The sequence below is a fragment of the Bactrocera tryoni genome, chromosome 3 (assembly GCF_016617805.1).
Source record: "Bactrocera tryoni isolate S06 chromosome 3, CSIRO_BtryS06_freeze2, whole genome shotgun sequence".
In the NCBI taxonomy this organism is placed as follows: domain Eukaryota; kingdom Metazoa; phylum Arthropoda; class Insecta; order Diptera; family Tephritidae; genus Bactrocera; species Bactrocera tryoni.
In genome coordinates this window covers 77,219,383-77,232,484 of record NC_052501.1, presented here as the reverse complement: position 1 = coordinate 77,232,484, position 13,102 = coordinate 77,219,383, and the positions used below count along the sequence as shown (strand labels likewise).

General features: G+C 39.2%; 4 protein-coding genes across 8 annotated transcripts in view; 3 read left to right on the top strand and 1 right to left on the bottom strand.

The window, feature by feature from the left end:
• The window catches only part of LOC120770186 (major facilitator superfamily domain-containing protein 6), a 30,772-nt gene extending 24,005 nt beyond the window's left edge, over nt 1–6,767 (top strand). For all 5 annotated transcript variants that reach the window (XM_040097412.1, XM_040097415.1, XM_040097416.1 and 2 more), the window contains exons 2-5: nt 2,958–3,497; nt 3,577–3,722; nt 3,788–3,952; nt 5,261–6,767. In XM_040097412.1, the coding sequence (XP_039953346.1) occupies nt 3,437–3,497; nt 3,577–3,722; nt 3,788–3,952; nt 5,261–6,538 (1,650 nt within the window). In that variant the 5' untranslated portion in view covers nt 2,958–3,436 and the 3' untranslated portion in view covers nt 6,539–6,767. The remainder of the gene's footprint in view (nt 1–2,957; nt 3,498–3,576; nt 3,723–3,787; nt 3,953–5,260) is intronic.
• Nucleotides 6,768–8,447: 1,680 nt separating this feature from the next.
• LOC120770784 (lysozyme P-like) lies at nt 8,448–8,882 on the bottom strand. Its single transcript, XM_040098363.1, has one exon. It carries the CDS (start codon nt 8,880–8,882, stop codon nt 8,448–8,450), a length of 435 nt encoding a protein of 144 aa, XP_039954297.1.
• Nucleotides 8,883–9,548: 666 nt separating this feature from the next.
• Nucleotides 9,549–9,983, top strand: LOC120772427 (lysozyme P-like). The gene has a single exon (XM_040101039.1). It carries the CDS (start codon nt 9,549–9,551, stop codon nt 9,981–9,983), a length of 435 nt encoding a protein of 144 aa, XP_039956973.1.
• A 2,307-nt stretch (nt 9,984–12,290) lies between these two features.
• On the top strand, nt 12,291–12,773 carry LOC120770783 (lysozyme P-like). The gene has a single exon (XM_040098362.1). It carries the CDS (start codon nt 12,291–12,293, stop codon nt 12,771–12,773), a length of 483 nt encoding a protein of 160 aa, XP_039954296.1.
• Nucleotides 12,774–13,102: the final 329 nt, after the last annotated feature.

Here is a 13,102-nt window from a genome sequence, read left to right as displayed (position 1 = left end):
TTTACATATTTTTCAAATACCGTATTTGTGTAAAGTTTTATTCCGCTATCATCATTGGTTCCTAATGTACTATATATTATACAGAGAAGGCAACAGATGGAATTCAAAATAGCGTTATATTGGAAGAAGGCGTGATTCTTAACCGATTTCACCCATATTTTGTACATGTTATCAGGGTGTTAAGAAAACATTATATACCGAATTTCATTGAAATCGGTCTAGTAGTTCCCGAGATATGGTTTTTGGTCCATAAGTGGGCGAGGTCACGCCCATTTTCAATTTAAAAAAAAACCTGGGTGCAGCTTCCTTCTGCCATTTCTTCCGTAAAATTTAGTGTTTCTGACGTTTTTTGTTAGTCGGTTAACGCACTTTTAGTGATTTTGAACATAACCTTTGTATGGGAGGTGGGCGTGGTTATTATCCGATTTCTTCCATTTTTGAACTGTATATGGAAATACCTGAAGAAAACGACTCTGCAGAGTTTGGTTGACATAGCTATAATAGTTTCCGAGATATGTACAAAAAACTTAGTAGGGGGCGGGGCCACGCCCACTTTTCCAAAAAAATTACTTCCAAATATGCCCGTCCCTAATGCGATCCTTTGTGCCAAATTTCACTTTAATATCTTTATTTATGGCTTAGTTATGACACTTTGTAAGTTTTCGGTTTTCGCCATTTTGTGTGCGTGGCAGTGAGCCGAGTTTGCCCATCTTCGAACTTAACCTTCTTATGGGGCCAAGAAATACGTTTACCAAGTTTCATCATGATATCTCAATTCTTACTCAAGTTACGGCTTGTACGGACGGACAGACGGACGGACGGACAGACAGACATCCGGATTTCGACTCTACTCGTCACCCTGATCACTTTGGTATATATAACCCTATATCTGACTCTTTTAGTTTTAGGACTTACAAACAACCGTTATGTGAACAAAACTATAATACTCTCGTTAGCAACATTGTTGCGAGAGTATAAAAAGAAAGTCGATTAGGATCTTTAAAATCTGAACAGCCAAATATGGATCATCGATACGAATGCATGTAAGAGGTCAATATTACTAAAAAACGCAAAGAGGACAAAATCAATACAGATTTGCGACGCTTTAAGCGGATTTGGGTCAAAATTACTAACAGAATGCTTGGTTGTTTCTAAAACATTTCATGTTTCATAGCAAAATCTATACTATCGCAATATATGTATGTACTTCACTGGAATTTTCTGTAATGTAGCTTAATTGCCTCTTAAAATTTCACATTCCTAAAGCATTGATTACCTAATAGACTTATAGAGAGCGCAGGGCCAAAAACCAACCCTCGTTTCGCACCTAGTTGTTTAGTAGAAACACTGCAGCCTTACGGGTTTACTTTGAGTATGATGATATCTTTATCTTGAGTGGGTTTAACTGAAAGTGCTTTCTAAAGACCACACTCTTTTCAAGCACTAAATAAACTGCAACAGTATTGTCTAAATAATATTAAGGGAGACGGCGAGGTTGATAGTACTTAGTTAGGATCGGCCTACTGAGGGTACTATTCGCAACATCATTACCCATCTTGAGACCCAGTATTCATTATTGCATAATATTGGACATAATGGCCACCTCCAGCACGTAGTGAAGTAAATATAGCAGCCGTAGCTGAGAGTGTACACGAAGACCGTGGAAAGTCGATTGAAAGCGTACAAAATACAGCTTGTGCAAGAACTGAAGCCGCTCGACCTTCCCTAGCGACATCATTACGCTTTATGGGCTCTTGAAACGTTCCAAGATTATCCGATATTTTCGAATCAAACTTTGTTTATAGATGGGCGCCAATTCTGGCTCAATGTGTATGTTAACAAGCAAAATTGCCGCATTTGGGACGAAGAGCAACCTGATTGAGATTCAAGAGCTGCCCTTTGAAATCATCGGTTCATATTTCTTCAAAAATGATGTCGGTGAGAAAGTAACCGTCAACGACAACCGTTATCGCGCCATGATAACCGTCTATTTGATGCCTGAAATTGAAGCTCCTGATCTCGGCGACATTTGGTTTCAACAAGACGGCGACAATTCCCACACATCGCATCAACCAATGGATTTATTGAGAGAACACTTCGGTGAGCAGATAATGTCACGTTTTGGGCCGGTCGATTGGCTACCAAGATCGTGTGATATCTCACCGTTAGTATATTTCCTGTGGGTAAATGTAAAGTCTAAAGTCTATGCAGGCAATCACAACGATTTAGGCCTTAGAGTAAAACATCACGGCGTGTCCTTCGCCAGTTACCATTCGAAATGCTCGAGCGAGTCATAATGAATTGGACTCGGGCGATCTGTGACGTAGCCGCGGACAACATTTGGAAGAGATAATCTTAAAAATATTAATGCCAAAAAATGTTCTATCGAATAATAATAAACATTCCCCATTAAATCTGAAGTTTCTGTGTTTTTTCTTTAAAAGAGTAGGGAACCTCGAAATGGATCACCATTTATTATGTAATTAATCAATATGGGAAACTTTTTTATTTGACAAGATATCTGCATGAAATTTCGCCCACATTAGTGTGGAAGGTAACAGTATACTCATAGAACAAATTGTTCAGATCGTAGCTCTATAACATATATATAGCTGTCATACAAACTGACCGATCAAAATGAAGATCTTGTACATAAATCTTCTTATACGATATGAGAAGTGTTGTTGTTTTAACCTAAAACTTGTTTACCTAACTTTGCGTATTTTTCAAGTTTTTCGAGTCATAACAATAGAAGTTTATCACTCATAAACGATGTGATCTGATTAGATGTGAATTTATTATGACTGGTATTCTATAGGATAATAAAACATTATAAAGTGCTGATAACGCAGAAACTATAACGGTATATGAAACACATATGCATAACTTAGCAACTAATTAGGCTGAATAAAATCTAACACTTTTATTTGTTTATATACGGCTTTTTTCTATTCTAGGTTCTAAGCAAACAACTATCAGAGGGCAATAACACGCCTGCGACATTGTACACGATTCCATGCCGAAGATAAATAATAATAGTGAACAAGAGCGCGACGGTCTCAGCGTTTTGATTTTACGTTTATGATTACTGTTCGGTGCCTGAGTGAGCAGACGACGACAAGGCGACGAGGCAGCGTTTAAAGAGTTATCAGTAAAACACTTCAATTAATGAGATTACGGAAATTTTGCCAATTTTTTCGGTGCTCTTTCGAGACGAGTGCATGCGACATTGTGTTGGAGCAGATAAAAATTGATTTAAGAATCGGAGCCACAGGTTCTAATTAGCGACGCTGACGACTGGATATGCAGATAGCTTTCGCGTCCCTAAGCGAATGCATGGAGTTACGAGCGTCAAACTGTGAAATTATAACGGCAATGTATTGATATCATATGTTTTAGTAGATCGTGTTTGCAAAGTGAAAGAAGTGTTTACAAAATGGTGAAAGTGAATCGACATCTTTTGCCCATAAAGGCGCATTACTTTTTCTTCATGGCCGGTAATTAAAGAAAAATTAATTTCGCTTTGAAATTATCGCTAAGCTCATTGTTTATATATTTTTTGTATATTATGTGCAGCAATGGGTCCCATACTGCCGCAGCTGTCGGTGTATGGCAAGCAGTTGGGCGTTTCGCCAGATGTGATGGGCTATATAACATCGGTGCTGCCGATTATGTATGTGATAGCGAAGCCTATTGTGGGCTATATTGCCGATTATTTTTCGGTAATTTTTTTTTTTTCAAATAAATTACAATCGTTTATTGTTTAATTTACTGTTATTATTTTTAGCATTTTCGTAAATTTATTTTCTCCTTACTCATTTTACTGATGACGCTCTCTTATGCTGCTTTCTACTTTGTGCCGCCTGCCGCACCGCATGCCATCAATTTGGATGTAACGGATGTTTGGAATGTTAGTTTTGTGGCGGCCGATCTAGCGAATTGTTCTTCGGAGGTAAGTGTGTTGATATTTTTTGGAACAAATCGTGGTAATATAAGTTGTTGTAGTATGGTTGTGGAGGTTTGAGTTTCTTCCTAGGTTTTATACCCGTTTAGGTTCTGTTTATGGTTCCCGTTTTGATTTCATACCATTACTAGAGGGTTCTACGCATTAAAATTCCAAAAAAGTTGGATTCTCTCTCTAACTACCGAAAGTCCGGTCAATATTATAGTCAACTTTCTTTTTTTTTAATAAGAAATCAGCATTTTACCTTAGATCAATTTCGATAAGGCTGAAATATTAGGCTCAAATCATACGGTTCTTTGATTAGATCAAATAAAAGAAGCCCAAAAGAAGTCGAGATGTGGCAGCTAAAATTTGGGTTATCTTTCAACTGACTCTAAGTCCAGACAGTTACTATGCCTTCTTCTTTCTTTATTGGCGTAAACACCGCTTAGTCTGTTATGACCGAGATTACAACGGCGCGCCAGTCGTTCTTCCAACTCGCTGTTTACTGCCAATTGGAGATTCCAAGTGTATCCAGGTCTTTCTCCACCTGGTCTTTCCAACAGAGTGGAAGATTTCCTCTTCCTTTAACTTTCTCTTGAACACTCGTAACGTCGACTCATGAGACGTTGTCATCGTCCATGACTCTGCACCATATAGCAGGACGGGGAATTTTGTGTGACTTGTAGAATTTGGTCTTTGTTCGTCAGGAAAGGACTTTACTTCCCAATTGCCTACTCAGTTCGAAGTAGCATGATGGAGCCATGAGTAGAAGTTCAAGCAAATGACGAAAGTTCTCCGAGTGCCATTCACTTTGGAGTGACTGTTTGCGGTCTTAGACGAAGTATCCTCTGAGTATCCGAAAAACATTCCTTTGAAGACGAGCAAAAGTGCGAAGACGAAACATTCCTTTCCAAGATTGTGCGCTGGGTTTGGGGCTCGCCAATGAAAAGGCCAAAACAGCCTCGGATGAGAGATTTATTTATTCATTTAAGGAGACTTTTGTGGCTCGCTAGACGAAAATCAGTAGATTTAATAAAAAGTGGCCGTGCGTTTTATGGCAATCAAACTGGAGTAACTACCGAACCGAACCGAATCTTAATATAGTCGATTCCATTTCTGATTAGCTCAGACCGAGATTAATGCGATAATGATAGATAGAACGCTCGAACATCTGTAGGAGCCGAATTTAAAAACCAACCGGCATCTTTAAGTTAAAAGCCAGTCTTAAGCTCAAGCTGCTAATTAGTGTTCATTTATTTATATTTACAGCTGTTATTGTTATTGTAAATATTTCCATATTTTTTATTGCCCTAGATATTAACACCTACGGCACTTTGCTCCACAACGCGTCCGGCGCGCTGTAGCTTCAGCACCGCTAATAGCACCGATTTCGTTGCATACTTTACGGCTACCGCAACAACGACAGCACAGCAGCTCAACTTAACGAGCAACGTGTGGGCACCAACTGAGGCTTATATGTGCGTTACTCCAGCTGATTCCAATGATACTATAGATTTTCCGAACACCGCCAACATCACGTGTCAATTCGCGTCCGAATTGCAAACGGATTGCATATACGGAAATCCCACCTTTTGGCTGTTTGTGGTCTTCATGTGCCTGGGCACCATTGGTTTCAATGTTGTCAACTCGATCTCGGATGCGATCTGCTTCGATATGCTTGGCGAATCGGAGGAGGGTAAATATGGCGCACAACGTGTTTGGGGCACAATCGGTTTTGGTGCTACTGCGCTGTTGGCCGGTATTGCGGTGAATCTTTGGACCGCAGATGCGCTAAAAAGTTTCACACCTGCACTGATTGTGATGATGATCTTCAGCGGTTTCGATTTGCTAAGCGTTTCAAAGTTGAAACTACCGAAACTCTCGTCGTCGGAGTCCATATTCAAGGATGTCTGGAAATTGGTTAGCCATCCGGCTATTGCTGTATTTCTAGTATTCGCTACAATTGCTGGCATAATCGATTCATTCATCATTTATTTCATGTTCTGGCATCTTGAAGAGGTGGCTGCCGAAACGGGCTTTATGTCGCAAATTAAGTTAATTGAAGGCTGTGTTGTTGCCGCCGAGTGCCTTGCTGGCGAAGTGCCATTCTTTTTCTACAGCGGCAAAATTATCAAAAAACTCGGCTACGTACATTGTATGACCATGTGCTTCTTCTTCTACGCCATGCGTCTCGCGCTAATCGCTTGGATACCAAACCCTTGGTACTTAGTTGGTGTGGAGTTGTTCTTTCAAGGCAGCACATATGCCTTGTGCTACACGTGTATTGTTGCCTACGCGTCAGCTGTAGCGCCACCGGGCACTTCCGCCACCGTACAGGGTCTAATGGCTGGCATGGATGACGGTTTGGGTTTCTCCGTTGGCTCGCTGGTTGGCGGTCTGATCTTCAAACACATCGGTGGTCGTCGTAGCTTCTTCTACTTCGCTATATTTGCATTTACGGCATGTGTGCTCCACATGTTGGTGCGGCCGCGTTCACGTAAGCGTCAATATCTGCCAAAGAGTGGCTATCAGGTGCCCAACGAGCAGGTGACACTCGGTACTTTGGCTGCAGAGGGCCAACTTAAGGCGTGATCAAGCATAAGACTGTGGAAATACATTACATTAGATTTGTTATTTGTGACGTTTGAACATTTAGTTTATAAATACTTGTATTATTATTACATTTTTAGGTACAGACGTACATACTAGTAATAAAATAAAGTTTTTTATTTGTACATTTATACATACATAAATACATACTTAAATATGTAAGATTATATCTAGAGGATTTCGTAAATGTCGATTTTATTAAAGAAATATTTTTATAACCGAAACTGGACTCTTTTTTAATATTTGCTAAACTTTGATTGAGGTTAGGTTATTTCACAAAAGATTTTTAAACAGATTTCTTGGAAAGAACCGCACATTATCATATTACTATTAGATCAAATTTGTAGCGACTGGTCCATTTCAACTGCGTACGCAAACGGAATCGATAAAAATCCTTCCCAACTGAGGTCTTTTAACAAATGGAGCCTATTTTCAAGGTTATGATAAAGCTTTGTATTAAAATATGAGGAAATGTGGCTTTTTTCGTCAGTCTGGGTCAAATTTTATTGGAGGATTGAGTCATGTGTAGAAGTTCACGCAAGTGAGGAAAGTTCTCTGATTGCCATTCACTTGGGTGTGGCCAAAAACCATTCTCTTACATATGGCTCAAGCAACTCACGACTTTCGGTCTTAGATCAAGGATCCTTTCGGTAGCCAAATAACATCTGTTTGAAGGGGAGCTAAAGAGAGAAGGCGAACCCTCCCAATCCAGGGTTGCGCGCTGGGTTTGAGATCCGCTACGTAAAAAATACCCCCCAATGAAAACGAAGGAACAGCATATGAAGAGAAACCCTCTTTTGATGACGATCATTAAAGATAACGATTTAAGGGCATGCACCTGAAATGTCCGCTTACTTAATTGGGAAGGTGCCGCTGCTCCTGCTGATTGATGTCTTCATAAAAATAAATTTGACATCACCGCCATCGAAGAAGTGCGATAGACGTGACAAGGACTGAGATGAGTATTTCCTTGTGGCAATTACTGCAGAGGTCATATAAAGGAGCGCAAATTCGGTGTGGGATTTGTGCTGGGAGAGAGACTTCGCCGCCGGGTTCTGGCATTCACGCCGGTGGATGAACGTCTAGCCACAATCCGCATCAAAGCGAAGTTTTTCAATATATCGCTGATTTGGCTGTCTGGCTGTCTCCGGATCGAAAAGCCACCAACCAGATCGAACATGACCACAACACGTGCGGGATGAGATAGAGACCGAAAGTTGAAGAAGAAATCGAGATGCATATGCAGACAAAAAAAAAGAGATGTTTGAGTACGAAGAGCTTGACAAGCTGGCCGACAGGGGTAATGCTCGAAAATTCTACAAAAAGATGCGGCGACAACTGAAGGTTTCAATACCGGAGCATACTATTGTAGAACCCCCAGAGTTGATCTAGTATAGAGATATGGACGATGACAACATCTGATGAGTCGACGTTATAAGTTTTCGCGAAAAAGGTTCTGCGGAAAAGTTATGGCTCGAATTAAGAGACAGCGGCTACGCCTGGCCAAGTCATGTCGTCCGAATAGATGAAAACGCTTCAGCTTTGAAAGTATTCGATGCAGTATTCGCTGGGGGAAGCAGTGGAAGAGGACGACCTCCATTGCGTTGGAAAGACCGGGTGGAGAGAGTAAGACATGGCAACACTCGGATTCTCTAAATGGTGCCAAATAGTGAAAAGGAGCTGTTGTTAACTCGGCTATAACCGCGTAAGCGGTGTCTACGCCAGTAAAGTAGAAGAATATCACGTATACCTAATACAGCGGTGTCTGATCGTCTTGTTTTGAACAATAAGACACTTTTAACCCATTTTATATGTTTATAAAAAGTAAAACAAAAATTTCATAAAATCTTTAATCATGAATTTATTTTCAACACAAACCATTCAGATCACTTCAAGAACAATCATCGATGCTCGGTACATTCGCCCCTCCGCCACAATTATTATTCCACGTATTCCAAGCTGCGAAACCCTGCGTACGTATAATTTGTCGTGCACACGTCACAGCTGCCGCTATATCGTCCGTATTGAGCGATTGACAAGATACTTGACAAGTATTTGCACTGGGTCGCCCATCACCAGGATCACACCAATAACGATCGTTTATATGGAATATGCCCCAATCGCGCGAACCATCCGGATTTGGTGGTCCCAATTCGGCGGTGTTGTAATTACTTTCGTATTGTGCGATGCACACCCAATTGGGTATATTGGCACGTGGTATACCCAACCCGGCCAGTTCGCGTGTCAGCGAGCATTTATCGAGTATGCGTGGCTCTACGCTGCCGAGCGCGATCGTTAGCAAAAGTGAGACGAGCAGAGTTTTCATGGTGAAAGGCCGGTTTTTGGTGTGAAAATGATTTGTAGAGAGTTGGGTAGACGATATTTATATTTATTTTAAGGATATGCGCTTGTGAAATAAAAAGGCTTACGTCGAGTTGTTAAAAGATGAGAATAATGAGTTTGAAGTGGATAAATTTGCATGTTTGATAAAATGTTTTTGTATATTTTGTTTTGGGTGGTAGCTAATATGAATATTATGTATGTTATAAAAACATTTTTAAAATAATTTCAATGTTTTTTTACTAAAAAACAGATTTTTACTAATTTTGAGTTATGTGGTTTAAGCTTAAAGACACTACTCCCTTCGTTTTGAGTATGACCTACATTTCGTTCCAGGCGACGCCTATTTTTATACAGCTTTTTCAATGCATTGTTAAATAATAAAAGTTATGAAACAATCACTTTAGATTCTTTTCGAAAAAATACTGAAATATAATAAATATCACTAAAGTGTTTCTTTGTTAAAAAATTTTGTCATTGAATATCTCCGAAAAATGTGAATACCTTCCACCGAAGTGCTATTTGTATTATTCTTATTACAATCCAAAAAAAAATTTCATATTTTCCTTAACCTCTTTAAAATTCTCTATAAATACATATGCCAACGAATTCTATTTTTAACACAAGTTACTTATTTAACACCACGCAAACCATGAAGTTTCAACTTTCTTGCTTTATTTTGTTCTGCACTTTCTCCGGTATCGTTGCCAGGATATTCGATCGCTGCTCTTTGGCTCGTGAGCTGTCGCGTCTGGGTGCGCCGCGTGGCGATATACCCGCTTGGGTGTGTATTGCGCAGTATGAGAGTACGTTCAATACGGCGGCCATTGGTCCACCGAACTCGGATGGTTCGCGTGATTGGGGTCTCTTTCAAATCAACGATCGTTTTTGGTGTGATCCTCAAGATGGACGTCGCACGTCGAATATTTGTGGTACACCATGTCGTTCGTTGACTACCGATGATATTAGTACATCGCTGCGTTGTGCGCGCCAAATACAGGGTGCACAAGGTTTTGGCGCTTGGACTGTGTGGAATGGACAGTGTCAGGGCGGTCGGGCCTTACCGAATATAAATGATTGTTTGTAATTGTGGAAATTTGATGTATTTGGGTTTATCGAGAGAATATTGTAAATTTGAAATCAATTTAAAATCAATTTGAGAAAAAATAAATGTTGAGTTTCTTAAAATTGGCAACAACTGGTTTTAATTTTTTAATTCGGGAACGTAGAATCCTGGTCCAGACATTTTACCTTCTATACCAGTTAATATGGAGAATGGCAACGAGTTGATAGCCATTGGATGTATAAAAACTGGTTGTACTTAGGGTACGTAGTACCCAACGTCGTTGGTTTGTCAGGTTCGGTAGGCTCTCGGTCCACCTTGTTGACCTTTTACCTTGTATATAAGTTGATGTGGAGAATGTTATGACTTTGTCAGTCTTGGATGTATTTCGGGAACGTAGATTAGAATGTAGGTTAGGTATGCGCTCGGTCCGCATAGTTTACAGTTTACCTTGTACACCAAATGATATGAAGAATGCTAATGAGTTGACATGAACTTCGGGTACCTGGAACCGAATGTCGTTGATTAGTCAAGTTCGTCAGGCTCTCGGTCCATATTGGTGACATCATATCTTGTATAGCAGTTAATATGGAGAATGCCAACGCGTTGACAACCATTGAATGGGATAAAAACTGGTTGTACTTCGGGTATGTAGGACCGAACGACGTTGATTACCCAGGCTTGGCAGGTCCTCGGTCTACATAGTTGAAATATGATCTTTTATACCAATTAATATGGAGAATCCCAACGAGTTGACATTAATTGGATGTATAAAAAACTGAATGAACTTCGGGCACGTCAACTAGAAATCGATCGAGAGGTATACTCTTTTAAAGGAATTTCATCTTTGAAAATTTTTCTCAAAAAATACGGAATGATCCTTCCTTAATATTTAAAAATATACAAATCTTTAACAGATGATGAAAGAAATTTTGTTTTTTAATTAAGTTCCACAAATAACATCTTAGATTAGTAGACACTCGCTAGCTAACTGCCGCCTGCGCGCTCGAACCTACATTCTGAAGCGTAACATTTCGCCCACGTGCCGCAGTGTTGAAAGCTTTGTAATTTTGCGGCGTCGCGTGTTCTACTTCCATTTGGCAAATGTTATGTAAATTAAGCAATTCATTTTTGATAAAAACTGACACTTGAACGCTTCAAAGCTCTTGAAAAATCGTTAAGCGATAAGATTGTGTCGAACGGCTGTCCAGTACAATGACCGTTCGGCGCTGAAGCATCGCATATTAGTGGAAATTGAAAGTGTGCAGGTGCTGAGCGCCAACTTCAGTTTACCAATGTACTAGAAGTAGATTTCCAATTGAATTCACCACGATTTATACAAGTATCAATTAATTTTGTTAATTGGTTCTTTATTTTGGATGATTTTTGTGCGTGCCCTGCAGGAAAAATATCAGTGCATAGTTCTACATATATTAATACACAGAGGAAATATGTTCAACCGGTGAGCTTATAGGAAGCCTATTGAAAAGTTCAGAGGTTTTGTATTTTACAGTTAAGTTAGTCAAGTCAAGGGGTTTTAACCACTAGGGGATTTAAAAAATCGAATTTTTCCATATATTTTGAAATATTTTTCGAAAATTTGAAGTTAAACCGACAAATATTTTCGGAGATAGGAGTGTATGTATTTGTAAGAATTTTTGAAGAATGGTAGAACATTTTTCAAACAAAAAAACCATAGTAGGTTGAAACCCATCAGAAACGATAGATAAAATAGCAAACAACAAGGGAAAAATAATTTACGGGCGATCTGATAACGGGAAAAGAAAGAGAGAGAAGAGAGAATATTTTAAGGGTTATGAATGGTTTATCCCGATTTCCGGCAAAACTGTTAATCCATTAGAACAAAGTTATATGGGAATGTTGTAGCTAATAAAAAGGTCTATAACTATTGCCTTAAGACTTTTCTCACAGAACCTCAAAATTTATGTGAAAAATTCAAATAAACAAGTTTTTGGATTTTTTATTCATGAAATTTGGTGGAAACTAACCTTCTTATGTTCCAAAAATACTGGTTTTTAACTTAAAATATTTATATTTTCGTTATAAAAAGCTTTACCGTTAGAAACAAAAGTTCTTGCAATAGCAGAAATTAAAAAAATTCCTACAGGGCGACTTTAAAAATTTAAATATGTTGAAGATGCCGCGTGGACGCCGAAGACATTAAATTTATATAACGTTTTTTTTTACAATTTAAAATCTGATGACTTGGACACATTACCAGTATATAAAAGTAAATGTTTGAAATATTCAAAATTCAGTTAAATTAAATTTTTGAGCAAGTGCAGATTGTATAAAAGTTATTTTATAATAATGAAGTTACAAAACAAAGCATTTCCCGCATTAATCGCTTCAATTTTTATGCTCAGTTCTCTAAGTACCGTTATACAAGTACAAGCACGCATTTACAATAAATGTGCGTTGGCACGACGTCTCTATCGCATGGGTATGCCTTTTCATGAGCTGGACGATTGGATGTGTTTGATCGAGGGAGAGAGCTCCTTCAATACGAAAGCCATAAATCCATCGAATGTGGATGGCTCCGTCGATTGGGGTCTGTTTCAAATCAACGATCGCTACTGGTGCAAGCCGGCCGATGGACGTCCATCCACCGATTCGTGTCGCATGCCTTGTCGTCTACTACTGAGCGACGATATACGGTTTTCGGTCGCCTGTGCAAAGTATATACGACGCATACAGGGCTTCAGCGCTTGGGTCGCATGGAATAATCGCTGTCAAGGCTATAAGCCGAGTGTGAAGCATTGTTTTGTGCATAGTGGACCGTACTTGAAATGAAGTTGTACGCGATTGTGAATGTTTCAATTTAATGTTGTTTCATGTTGTAATGAAAGAAAAGTGAATAAATATAAGATGAACTTTAAAGCTTTCATTTTATCAAATGCTAATATTATCTCAGACATTAGACTAAGGAACAATAATATATAATAATAATCCTCTAGTATTGATGGACATGAGTGGAATTTGTTCGGTTATGATTACTGTAGTTGTTGTAGTGACAGTAAACATCCCCGGAATAATTTAGAGGAATGCTGTCGAGTTGGCAGTTCATGGCCAGCTAAAAATGCCGGTCCATTTCGTTTACGTAGACCCGACTATCATGGAAA

Bases quoted from the DNA above. Each gene is read 5' to 3' on its own strand.
- LOC120772427 (XM_040101039.1), top strand. From the start codon at position 9,549: ATGAAGTTTCAACTTTCTTGCTTTATTTTGTTCTGCACTTTCTCCGGT.
- LOC120770784 (XM_040098363.1), bottom strand. From the start codon at position 8,882: ATGAAAACTCTGCTCGTCTCACTTTTGCTAACGATCGCGCTCGGCAGC.
- LOC120770783 (XM_040098362.1), top strand. From the start codon at position 12,291: ATGAAGTTACAAAACAAAGCATTTCCCGCATTAATCGCTTCAATTTTT.